Source organism: Gouania willdenowi, chromosome 18, assembly GCF_900634775.1.
Source record: "Gouania willdenowi chromosome 18, fGouWil2.1, whole genome shotgun sequence".
In the NCBI taxonomy this organism is placed as follows: Eukaryota; Metazoa; Chordata; class Actinopteri; order Blenniiformes; family Gobiesocidae; genus Gouania; species Gouania willdenowi.
Window position 1 is genome coordinate 22,718,709 of NC_041061.1, and position 13,262 is coordinate 22,731,970.

At 39.5% G+C, this 13,262-nt stretch overlaps 2 protein-coding genes across 2 annotated transcripts; one reads left to right on the forward strand and one right to left on the reverse strand.

Moving 5' to 3' along the window:
- Window positions 1-538: 538 nt before the first annotated feature.
- Window positions 539-5,972, reverse strand: tada2b (transcriptional adaptor 2B). Its single transcript, XM_028475141.1, has 2 exons — window positions 5,627-5,972; window positions 539-3,111 (listed from the first exon to the last, which is right to left on the reverse strand). Exons 1-2 carry the CDS (start codon window positions 5,894-5,896, stop codon window positions 1,906-1,908), a joined length of 1,476 nt encoding a protein of 491 aa, XP_028330942.1. The 5' UTR covers window positions 5,897-5,972; the 3' UTR covers window positions 539-1,905.
- Window positions 5,923-13,044, forward strand: cfap184 (cilia and flagella associated protein 184). The gene is made up of 4 exons (XM_028475142.1): window positions 5,923-6,664; window positions 8,101-8,267; window positions 12,152-12,499; window positions 12,580-13,044. The coding sequence occupies exons 1-4, from the start codon at window positions 6,169-6,171 to the stop codon at window positions 12,892-12,894; spliced, it is 1,326 nt and encodes a 441-aa protein (XP_028330943.1). The 5' UTR covers window positions 5,923-6,168; the 3' UTR covers window positions 12,895-13,044.
- Window positions 13,045-13,262: the final 218 nt, after the last annotated feature.

Sequence of the window (13,262 nt, forward strand, 5' to 3'; positions counted from 1 at the left end):
GCGCACACAGTCATGGAGACGGAGGAGGAAGTTGACTCCGTGCGCTCAATACCGAGAGGGAGCCGAAATCTTAAAATTAAAACACCAAATTACTCCAAAATGACGCATGCACACACTTGGGATATTTTTTGTTTACACTGAGCGATGTCACATCACAGGAAACACCATAAACAAACAGGAAGAAAAATGTAATCTAGGGAATCACTGTCTTCCTTTTCTGGCAAAGAAACACAAGAAATCACGGTAACAATAAAGTCAAAACACTTTTTAAAATTGGAAATGTAACAAACATCGCAGTCTAACCTCGTGTGGTAAATTTAGCATGATAACATGAGGCATTTAATTTAAGTTGTGGAAAAACTACAAAAACAAAAAGATTCTACGTCTTCTGTCAGCAGATTTATCCTAGCCTTGCTAAATCTGTCAGGAAATTTTTCCTACGGGGTTCCCAATCCCACAATGCAATGTGTCGTGTTTTCCATAGTTCGTCACTTGACATTGAACAAAATGCATTAAAGAGACAGCTGAACTCCAGAAGCTTCATAAAATATCTGCACTTTAATACAACTCCACACACACACATCTCCTCCTGTGCAACATTAAACAGCAAAGAAGACGGACAACTCTGAAGGCTAATCTACAGCATGCCATTCCACAACCACCTTCAGTCATTTCATAACCCTCTCATTTTATTACAAAATGTATCAAACTCTTTTATAAACACAAAATACTGTACATTTCATAGATTGGAAATTAGACTTTCCTTGTTTTTTTTTTTTTTAATTACAAAAATATTTACATCTTGGTGACAGAAAATGCTGAATCAGCACATTGAATGAGTTCATTTCTCATTGATAAATTCATGCTTTAAAAATACACAGTGGAAGAGGGGAGGGGGGGTTGGAGCAATAGAAAAAGGTACAAAAAAAATATTCAAGTTTCAGGATTTAAGTCACAATGTTCAGAGGGAAGACGTACGTTTTAGTGTAAAGTTGGATTAAAAAGTGACTTTCATGTTTCTTGTTGATATTTCAACATGTAAACTGGGTACACTGGAGCCTATTCCAAGGTACGTGGAGCTCAGGTAGACCCTGAACAGGCAGAAATATATATTAATAATATGCTGGCTATTTCTTCCTGTATACACTTTAAAAAAAACAGCTTGAACCTTTGTCATTTAATACATTTCTTCTACTTTACGCAGAATGTCAACCACAGAAAGATTTCGATTCGCTCTAAATCATGTCACCTTTTCAAGATCTGGAAACGTTTGGCTGTAAATATGATTTCATTTGAGTGGGAAAGGTTCATTTAACAGCTAACTACACTCTTTGGTGTACAGATAATGAAAAGTAGTTAAACCAAAGCTGTTTTTTTAATGAATCTGGAGAAAAAAATACGAGATCTTGTCTTAATAGGACGCTATAAACTGACCAGTGACATTCTAAAGAACAAGGAGATTAGCCATCTTGTGGAGAGGCCATGTCACTACAGTTCCAAAGTTATTTTGCATCCCTTTAAAAAACACCTTTTTCCTCCTGTTTCTAGCTGCTGATGAAACCGATGAGTTAGCAGCAGCAGCTCTTACTCAGTGTTTTAACCTGGACCTGAATGCTAACTCACATCAATACTGTTGTTTAGTCTCACTGCTGGTGTTCTGCTACAAGAAAAAAGGCAAAGCTGCAAAAAAGTTGTGAGTTCAATGCTTGAATAATAGTAATACCCCTAAAAACAAGGGATAGGGCATCAGAACACCGACATGTTTCACTCTATGACTTTACAAACACAAAGATATGGCCTTGATCCTGTTGCTAGGCCTGCTGTGAAAATAGACTGAGAAATGTACAAATATATAAGTGAGTTGAATGAAATGAAAGAGTGAAAGCTGAAGTTTCTATCCCACGACTAAGCAGCGTCTCTGGATATCCAGCCACTCTCTGTGAGGAAAGTAAGAATGCGCTTCTTGAGGACCTTGTCCAGGTAACTGGGTAACCGGCTCTTGGCGGGGATGCCCTGCCTCTTCTGTAGGTGGTCTTTGATGATGATGGTTTTCACAGTCAGGTATCGCGCCGGGCTGAGGTTGAGAGAGTTGCACAGAACCTTCTCCCTGTCGGACAGCAGCTCAAAGCCCGCCAGGTTCTCAATGGCCGCAAACTCTCCATCTTTACCTTCTTCCTTGATCCCGCCCCCAGCCCCCATTCCTCCAGCAGCCCCACCTCCAGCTCCGCCCCCGAGTCCCATCCCGGAGCCAAGGCCTCCGCCACCCGAGCTGCTCCGTTTGGAGTTGATCACGCTTTTGTTCTCTTTGCGTTTCTCCCGTTTGTGTCGAGCAGCTTCGTATTCGGCGGACTCCTCTAGGCGCCCGATGCCGTTACGGCGGTAACGCTGTAGCTCGCGCACCTTGGCCCTCAGGACCCGCTCTTTGTGCATGTTCTCAAAAAATTCTTCAAATTCCCGATGGGCCATGAATTGGCAGAGCCCGCGCAGCCTCACCCGCTGCTCCTTCTCCTCCTTAGTGATCTTTCTTTTAGGGGCACTGGAAACGGTCCCCATCCCTGCCACCGTGGTGGACCCTGACCCGACTGTACCTGCCCCGGCCCCTGGGCCGCCCACACCTGCTGAAACACCAGCACCGCCCAGCGCTCCAGGCTTTTCCTTCTCCTTGTCCTTCTTGTCTCGACCAAGAAAAGTTGGCACGAGGTTGTAGTCTCTGGCGAAGTTCTTCCGCCGCTGGCGTTCTCGGAGTTTTCGCACATACATATCCACGTGAGCGCGTTTCATGTCAATCTCTACGTCCTCGTCATCGTAGTTGACGGACAGACCACTGATGAGTTTCTCGGCGTCCTGATCGTACTCTATCTCGTAGTCGTCTCGGAATGGCATGTAACCGAGCTGCTGCTGCTCTGCCAGGCTGATGTCAAGCGGGGGGAGGGGCGTGGTGAGGCTGGGCGACAGAGGCCCTCCGCTAGGACACGTGTGGTCCGTCACACGGTTGGGAATGCTGTCCGAAATGCAGGCCTTTCCCAGGTTTCCATGGATGTACATGGTGACATAGTGCTCCATGACTTCCTGAGGAGTTCGAGACGCTCCGACGTGAGCAGCCATGTCCTCCTGAAACACAAAACAAGAATTTAGCAACAATGAAAAGAAAAGTCTGTCATCTTCAACACATCTTGATGTCTTTACATTAGCACGTGCTTGGGATTAATGTAACATTCCAAAATAAAGTGTGACCTTGCAGAGAAAATGATGTCATTAGCTGCGTTTCCATTACCTTTGGAAATGCACAAAATCTAAACAGTGAAATGGAAACTCCTGAATTTTGAAAAAAAAAAAAAAAAAAATACTGAAATATCACTAAAAGACGTTTATGCTTTAATAGAGCTGCACGATTATGGCCAAAATGATAATCACGATTATTTTGATCAATATTGTAATCACAATTATTTATCATATTAGGGAAAAATCTGTGTTTTTATTGCCATACTTTTAAACAAACAATATGTGTACAGTTTACAGTGCAATGCTAAGCTTTAAAATTGAATTATAATAATAATTATTTTTCATTTTTTTGTAATTAACCCAATAATTTATTGCGGAACGCACTGTCCAGTCCCCTTAATGCCCAAGGAGCGCTGGAGATAGGTGACCCTGAAAAAGAAGGGAACAAGCGGGTCAGGATGGATGGAACCCAATAATTTAAAATGTACATCTGTAATAAAATATACTGTTACAGAGTGCAGATCCCTATTTTAAATGTAAATATTGCCAATGATTTGGTTAATTTAATCGTGACATCGTGGCACATCGTGCAGCCCTATGCTTTCATGGAAGTTTTTCAAACATTTTGATGTTGAAATATATCTCAAACCCCAGAAATACTTTTTTCCAAATTTACACAACGCATGAAGTGACGTACCTGGTCACATGACCACTTCTGTCCGGGAAAACATGGCGCAGTACGTGTGGACGATAGGAAACCCGAGACATTTCTTAGCATTATGCTTTAAAGTTATTACCGTTACATTAGATGGCAAACAAAGGAATGCGGAGTATGATAAGGGCGGAGTATTTCAGTTTCCACCTTTCTGCGGGATGAAATTTCACGGGGGTTACGAGGCTCCAAAACAACCTCCAACAGAAACACGTTCAAAGCGCAATTATAGTTTGTTGACATTTAGAAATATTGCTTTTGCAAAAAACTGTAATGGAAACAGCTATTGACTGACAAGCTCAATGTGCTGTAATAATAATGAAAATAATAATAACAATGACAATAATAATAATACATTTACTGAGGATTTAAAGACATCCACACTGGTACAGTTATTGGAATGTTTGAAAGTCTTAACCACCGTTCCATTAATACTTCTTCAAAGTGAATGAAAAATCTGATTCATCAATGAAAAATAGCAAAAACACACTGAAGAAAACCTGATAGCCTAAAGAAAAAAACTCTTTACACCTACAACAAAAGTGCTTAAATAATTGTCATGTTAATATTCATAATATTTTTTATTCTGAAATTTAGCTATAGCAGAAGGTGGATTCCAAATATGTCTGAAAATATAATCATGGAACGTGAAGTCAACATATTTTATAAGCACTAAATGAAAAAAAAAAACATAAATAACTGCATTTTTTTTTACAAGGTTGTCTCAATTTGATATCAGATTATTCTGCCTGCAGCTAAAACTTCTCAGACAGGATTTGTTTTTATTGAAGTTATTTTTCAGTGGGTCCTAATTTTTTTTATTTTATTCAGTTGTAGAATATTCTTATTTTTTAAAGTTAAAATGTATCCAACCCATTGGTTTTTCTCATACCTACTGTTGCCGACTGCTGTTCGCTGTTTGAGTAATTATTACTCAAACTGAGTAATATTAAATACCATGTGATCAAGCATTTTCTAACATTCCACACAACAAAACAAGTCATAAAAGTATGTGTGATTCGTGCAAATGTCGTATCGATATATCGGACTAAACACCCGTGGCTTCATTGTCAGTATCAGAAGTGAAAAAGTTGTATCAGAACACCACAAATTGATATTTATTTCCCCACATTTTCTACACAACTAAGACTGTATATATTTCTACTGTACTTTTCTAGCTTTGCTGCATGTTAAAATCAGTAACATGAACATGATTTAAATTATTATCTGTGACTCATAATAGCCATGTACAGTGAAGCAGACGGTCTGCTGAATAGTTGAGTATCAGAGGAGTTAATACAATCAGTGCCTAATTGTTCTCAGTGAAACTAAACATGTAAATAACACAGTAGAGGGAGTGTTTCTAAGAGGGTTTCCTTTACTAAAGAGCAGTAAACAAATGATTAAAAAGTGTATTTCTGTTTTTTTTGAGAGTTCATAAGACATTTTTTGTTTAATTAAATTGTGAATTTGCACATAAGAAACATCAACTCTGTAACTGCTGAGCAATACCTTTAAATACCGACATGAATTAGTTTGCTCCAAATGCATTTACTAGTTTAGCTTTAGTTTGTAGCCCTTTACATAGTACTGTTTCACAAACAATATGCAACACGTATATTGCTTTCACTAACACCTTCTTAAACCAACTTTACTGATGTGACGAGTAAAAGAACATTAAAAGAAATGTACCCAGTTTCCAAAGCCATACTGCTCGATAGCATCGAGCAGCGACTGCTCTTCCCTGCTCGTCCATCCTCCCTCCGCTTCGGGACCCCACAGTGAAAAGCGACCACCGTCCACCTGCTGGTAGCCGTGCCACCGCCGATGGTTACCGATTTCTGCACCGGCCGAGAAGCACTCCGGACACAGTTCAATATCCGGGCAGTCGGTGCAGCGAAGCCGGAGGTTGGTCACGTCTGCGAGGCAGTTCACGCAGTACTTCTTCCCCAGGTCGGCCATGTTGGCGGCTGCGGCTGCTGCTGCTTCTTGTTGTCGGCGGCGGCGGCAAGAGGTCCGCGCATGCGCTCTTGGATCTCACAGCCAGTTGTACTAATAATCAGCTTGGCTCAACGCGCTCTCTGATTGGCTGATTTGCACAGTCTATGGGGTGGAGAGCCCCGTTACCGTGACAACTGAAACAAGCCCAGTGTTTGGTTGAGGACAGAGGTGTACGCTTGTTACAGCGGAATAAAGTCTACCGTTCAACAAGGGATTATTGTGTTTTTTAAACAATGGACACAGAGACGGGAAACTTAGAAGACAGTGTAAGAGGCACCTCAGAAGTGGACTTTATAACAAAGCAAATGAACAATGATGGAGCCAATGAATTAGAGGCATCAGAACATACTGTCAGTATGGAAGCTGGTAAAGAAGAGCTTTTTGATGAGAAAGTGACCACCAGCATCGTCCTCACGTCTGATGATGACGGAGTGAAGATGGATGAAGTCACAGATAAGACACTACTTCCTCTTGAAGACAGTGTTGTTTTTGAGATTAACAGCAGCTACAACCAGGAAACGTCCAGACTAAATCTGGATACACCTGAAGCAGAAAACCAGGAGGAAGGAGGAGGAGGAGGAGGAGCATCCGAGGAGGAGACAGAAGACCTCAACCTTGAGGAGTACTTACAGGTTCTCCAACAGCTCCAGGAGCAGAGAGAGAAGGCCATCCAGCACAGCAGCAGACAGCAGAGGAAGCTGGCAGAGTATCTCTGTAAGAAGAATGGAGGTGAGTATGAAGGTAGATATGTTGATGGGAGAGCTTGTAGAAGTTGATGTGAGCTTGTGTATAAAAAATCCCCACACACGTGAAAGTTAATTTCATGTCACAAATGAATGGAGTGCAGATTATAAAGTTAAGTATCCTAAAATAAACAGCAACATTTGGCAAACAAACCACGTTTAAAAAAACGTATGTGAATTATTATTATTATTTTTCACGTTACATTTGACCCAGTTTACAGCAATATTTGTGAAATTTGTTATATTTTTTTTTCTCGTAAAAATATGTCAATACGAAATCTAAATCTAAATGTTAAATATTAAATCTAAATGGTCAATTTTAAATGTAAATGTTAAATCTAAATGCTAAATGTTACATCTAAATCTAAATGTACATGTTAAAATCTAATTGTTAAATGTTAAACCTAAATGTCACAGGTGAAACTAAATATTTAGCTAATATGCAAATTCACCATAGATTCAGCATTTCACATTTACATTTAAAGTTAACATTTACATTTAGATTGAGCATTTAACAACTAGATTTAGATTTAACATTTACATTTAATATAGATTCAACATGTGGTATTTAAATCTAAATCCAAATGTTACATTTTAAATGTTAATGCTAAATGTTAAATCTAAATCTAATTGTTAAGTGTTAAACCTAAATGTCACAGGTGAAACTAAATATTTAGCTAATATGCAAATTAACCATTTAGATTTATCATTTAGATTTAGATTTAACATTTACATTTACATTTAACATGTAGATTCAGCATTTAACATTTAGATTTAGATTTAACATTTAACATTTAGATTTAACATTTACATTTAATATTTAACATTTAGATTGAGATTTTACATTTTGTTTAAACATTGACATTTACGAGAAAAAAGAAATCAAAATTTCACAAATATTGCTGCTGTAAATCTTGTAAAATTCACATGTTTTTTAATCGTGGTTTGTTGCTAAATGTTGCAAAAAGTTGCTGTTCATTTCAGCATGCGCAACTTTACAATCGGCGCCTCATACAAATGATGGGGAAAAATAATCCAACATTTACTTGCATGTTCTTTTTATTACTTGTGCCAATTATCGTTTACAACAACAACTCTCCCGTTACAACTCAAAATCTCAAATCTGCCGCTACAGATGCACAAACTGGTTTTCTCGCGTGAATCGGCGCTGCTTGAGTTTTGCAACACATTTTGCGAGACGTCTGTTTCAAAACCGAGTACCTGAAAGACTTTTTTTCTGTGACTTCACATGCAGATCACACGTGTGAATATTTGGGTTTTAATTTTTTACTCTACAGGTTCACATTTTTTCCCCATCATTTGTGACATGAAATTCATTTCACATGTGTGTGGATTTTTGATACACAAGCTCACATCACATTCTACAGACTCTCCTATTTTACAACATATCTACCTTTATAGGAGACAGTCGACTGGAGGAGGATCAGCCTGTGGCCCAGCAGCAGCAGCACTATGAGAAGTACATCAGCGTCCTCAGTGAGCTGAAGCAGCAGATCCAGGCTGAATCAGACATGGCCCAGCAGGAGGCCGAGGAGCTGAGGGTGCAGTCCCAGGAAAGGCTGCACCAGGTCGGCCCCGGGTTTAATCACTTTTGTTATTACCCATTTTTGCATATTTTTACCCTTTTTCTGCATCGACACCAAACTTGCCATATTTTAACCTATTTCCATCACTTTTTCTCGTCATATTTTCACTCCTTTTAATGCTTTTTTTTTGCTACATTACTCCTATTCAGGAAGTCGGGCTTACTGTATGTCACAGATTCAATTAAATTAAACTGGGGCTTTAAGCCTTTATTCGTCATGTATATATGTTGTTACACATATATATTGAAATTTGTCCTCTGAGATTTAACCCATCCCTGGGGAGCAGTCGTAAAGTAGTAGTAGTAGCAGTAGCAGTAGTAAATACATACACGCCATTTATCACAGTGTACTTTATAACGGAGCCACAACGGATAGAAATACAACATATTGTCATCTAGAATGAAAACTAAAGCCACCGAATTGCCCCGAAAATCCTCAATTATCATTTCAGATCATAACTGTTCACCTACCGGTTATGAAAGAGCACTTTTTGGAGACCAGTTTTTACCCATCCATCCTCTGAAGGAAAGCCAGTGTTTTCTTCATGTTTTTTTTTTTTCTTTTGGGGTGATATAAAAAAATATTTTTTACATTGGACGAGCAACCCAAACGCACAACAGCTCTTCAGCATGGTGAAACCTTTTCTATTACAACGGGAGTCAATACGTTGTTAACGTTGTTTTACCCCCAAACATATATGGTGACTGGCGTTGCTAGGCAGAAATTCCAATGCCTTTTGTAGACATTGTTTCCACTTGACATTTTTTCAGCACTTATAAACCCTTCCAACCACTTTTCCCACCTAATGCCACATATGTTGACCATAAGTTATTGTCACTTTTAACCTCTTTTCACCATATTTCATGATTTTTTCTGAAAATGACAATATACAATGTAAATCTCAATTTTATTTCAAATTAAGTCTGACCAAAATGACAATTCTGGGTTTGATTTGCTGATGCAAAATGCCACACGGCCACTTTTATTAACAAACAGCTGCACAATATGTGCCACTTTAGTGTTTTCTTTTCCTCTAAGGGACAGCACATGTGAGTGAGTTCTGTAGCGTGACTTGTATAGGGGAAGGTCTGGGCTAGGACAAGTGGGCGTGCACTGTGGCTGTTCCCACTCAATGTTCTTGAAGCCAAAATACAGCGCTTAGGGGCGCTTCCATCTTGCAAATTTGGAGCCAGAGTCTGCGCAGGAGGGTCTGGCTGGAGGAGCCCTGGCCATATGCCCCACCCATTTAGCGTACGATCCTCATGAGTTACGCAGGCCAGCTACGCCATGGACTTAAGTATCTTGCCCATTGAAAATTCTACCAATGTCTTGTTCAGATGATCAGATCATAGAAGTTGGTACTAGTACTAGTAGCTCAAAGACGACGAAAAAACTGAACAGAAAAGTTTAATGGTGTCTCGGCTTTCCTTCACGACGTAAGTGCCTTTGCTATTCACAAAAAGAGCTACGCAAGATCTGCGGCTGTCAATCATGACGTCAAATCCCATTTTTCAACCTCAAAAACTTATTTAAGACCAACTTCACAGAAAAAAGAGCACTTGAACGCAATGTAAGGTGATAATAACTAATGATCACAGCAGAGTTTAGGTTTGGAAAAAAAAAAAATGTGATGAGTATTTTAACTTTACAGTTTGACCCACATCCCATCCATTAAACATTGAGGAGGTGGGGTTTATGACCTATACTGCAGCCAGTCAGCAGGGGGAGCTCTAACAATAAAAGCTTCACTTCCCCATGAGGTTGTTCTGTACATTCTTTTTACAGTTCAAGGTTAGGACGCACTCAGCAATCCATCAAACTGATTTTCATGCTGTTCTGAGAAGTAGCGAAAGTAGCAACTCCTTAAACAAGTATTTTAAAACAAAATAAGGTATAAAAATATGTATACGTATATAGATAAGGGCGATATTGTAATTTTAAATATCTTCAAAACAGAAAACTCTGTATATCTTGAATCTCGATATATTGCCCAGCCCTACAATATTGACACTTTGAACCCTTTTTACCACTCTTTCTGTCCATTTTTGGCTAATCTAATTTGCAAATTTTAACCATTTTTTTTTTTTTTTTTAAATTTCTTAATAAAACAAGAATTTACATCTTTAAGATGACTATATATTATGGCCCAAATTATAATACAATTCCTGGATAACAGTGGATTTTACTCGTACAAATAAACAAATGTAGATGGCCCATTTATGGATGGGCCCCAAAAAGCTCTCCCCTTTATTTTCCCTTATAGATGGGCCTGTCTCCACATGACTGTTCTTCAAGGTTGAGAACCAGTGCCCTAATTTACAACATTACCATTTATGCAGAAACAACACATAATAAACACATACTAAACACGCAGAGCAAATTACATGATAAACACACAGCAAAAGGAAATAGGACAAAAATAGCCAAAAAGAGAGGACTTTCTATTTTTCTGCTACAAATATATACAACCACACACAAAAGCTTCAAGCTTATTTGTGTCTTGCAAAAAAAAAAAAAAAAAAAAAAAACACACTAAATATGCACGCAGATGGGGACACAAGGAAATTCTCAAAAGTAGCTGATCAAAAGACAACACTAATGAGGGAAATGTCAACAAAGAAACCACAATCGACGAAAGGACCACAAACACCAGCCTCAACAGATCCAAATCACCACGAGACACTTAAATAGTAGATTAAGCATAAAAATGTCATCTTATACTAAGACAGTAATTCAGATTTACTAATAAAGATTGATAGTCCTACTAAAGGGTTCTGAATGATCCCTCAATTTTCTCAGTATCTGATGACTCCTCCTAATCAATGACTCCTTTAATACAGCCAGGCACTGTGATCTGAATACTAAGTCCTCCTCACACCATTATAAACCCTGCATGTGGGGGGGGATACACTAGAATACTTTAAAAAGTCAAATGGGTAACATGTGGTGTTGTATCTGAAACTAAAATACTTTATGAATGAATTCGATAAAATTTTCTCTTTACTACAGGATTATTGTTAGTATGTATAATACAAACCTGTTCAAATGATTTGTGTGAAGGAGGAAACACTGTTTCTGATATATGGATGGATGGATGGGTGGATGGATGCTTTGATAAATGTTTGGATAATTGATGGATGGATGGACAGACTTTTGGATGGATGTTTAGATAAACGATTGATGGATGGATGGGATGAATGGATGAATGTTTGGATAAATGATTGATGGATGAGATGGATGATGGATGGAATATTGATGATGGACGTTTGGATAAATGATGGATGGATGAATGGACAGATGTTTGGATAAACGATGGATGGACAGATGGGATGGATGGATGAATGTTTGGATAGAAGATTGATGGATAGATGGGATGAATGGATGGATGGATGAATGGACGTCTTGGATAAATGATGGATGTTTGGATAAAAATTAAGGATAAATGAGATGGATGGACGTTTGAATAAATGATGGATGCTGGATGGACGGATGTTTGGATAAATGATGAACATACTGTATGTCTGGATAAACGATGGATGGATAGATGGGATGGATGGATGAATGTTTGGATAGAAGATTGATGGGATGAATGGATGGATGGATGAATGGACGTCTAGATAAATGATTGATGTTTGGATAAAAATTAAGGATAAATGGGATGGATGGACGTTTGAATAAATGATGATGGCTGGATGGACGGATGTTTGAATAAATAATGGCCGCACTGTATGTTTGGAAGGATGGATGTTTGGATAAATGATTGATGGATGGATTTTTAGATGATTGGATGGATGTTTGAATGGTCACTGAGTGCTGCAGGTTGATCCTTCTTGTTTCTAATGGCATTGCCTGCTGTTGGTCTTCAGGTAGAGGATGAATGGCGAGCGTTAGCGGCATTGAAACGGGAAGTGTGCGTATCCGTGCTGAGCAGACGTGTTGGCAGAGAAGCTGCTGAGGACAGAGTCCACAAGGCACTGATGGCAGAGCAGCTTCAGCAGGACCAAGTGAACGGACTGCGTTTGAAGAGCATTCAGCTGCAGATGAAGATCCACAGGCTGGAAGAAGAGCTTGGTGATGACGATGAGAAGGACAGAGACCCTTTGCTGATCCAGTTTGAGAAGCTGCAGACTGAGAGGCTGGAGCGGAAACGGCTCGAGGAGAAGCAAAACGAGGAAGTGTCGAAACTGCAGAAGAAGATTCTCTCTAGCCTGGAGGTCCGAGCATGAGTCCAGACTGTGTGTCTTCTTCTAACCTGTCTCTCACTCAGTTATCAGGTCTTGTCTTTCTGTGTCAGATCATCTCATACACAAAGAACAACCTGCAGAGGAGCAAGATGGAGGTCCAGACCAAGAAAAAACAGCTGGCTGAGCTGGAGGCCGAGGTAGAAAGGAGACGGGAGCACCTGAGCAAGACCAAACAGGTGAGCAACAACCTACACAGGCACAACGGGAGGCTGAAGGAGCAAAGGGGCCTGCTGGGGAACAGGCTTCTACTACAGGACTTTGAGGACACTGTGGATGCTTCAGAGTACCTGGAGGAACAGCTGGAGAGCCTCAAGAGTCGCCACGCAGAGGTTTACAGAGGAAGGAGATGTTGGAAGAATGAATGAGTGCACAGACATCGGCTGAACTCAGTGACTTTTAAATTTATGAACCCAAAATAAAAGCTGATATTTCATTTTAGACTTTAATTATCTCCGCCAAGCTGTGGAACTTCTTGTTGATGTCATAGGTTCTCTCAGAGTCAACAGCTCAATGTTGACAGGTAGTCAATGACTAACTGTCAACATTGAGCTTGTGGTAACACAGTTTACCATGTTACATGAGCTGCTTGGCGGAGGTCTGCGCTCTCCGAGTGCTTTTCCAGTTTAAACTACGTATTTGTTTTAAAAGCTTTCAATTATGCCATAATCAATTCTATACTGTTCAACAATATGATAGAAATAACGTGTTTATAACCAGCTTTGTAGTACAGTTG

Bases quoted from the DNA above. Each gene is read 5' to 3' on its own strand.
- tada2b (XM_028475141.1), bottom strand. From the start codon at position 5,896: ATGGCCGACCTGGGGAAGAAGTACTGCGTGAACTGCCTCGCAGACGTG. The intron at 3,112-5,626 runs GTACATTTCTTT...TTTGTGTTTCAG, and splicing joins AGTATGGCTTTGGAAACTGG to GAGGACATGGCTGCTCACGT.
- cfap184 (XM_028475142.1), top strand. From the start codon at position 6,169: ATGGACACAGAGACGGGAAACTTAGAAGACAGTGTAAGAGGCACCTCA. The intron at 6,665-8,100 runs GTGAGTATGAAG...CTACCTTTATAG, and splicing joins TCTCTGTAAGAAGAATGGAG to GAGACAGTCGACTGGAGGAG. The intron at 12,500-12,579 runs GTCCGAGCATGA...TTTCTGTGTCAG, and splicing joins AGATTCTCTCTAGCCTGGAG to ATCATCTCATACACAAAGAA.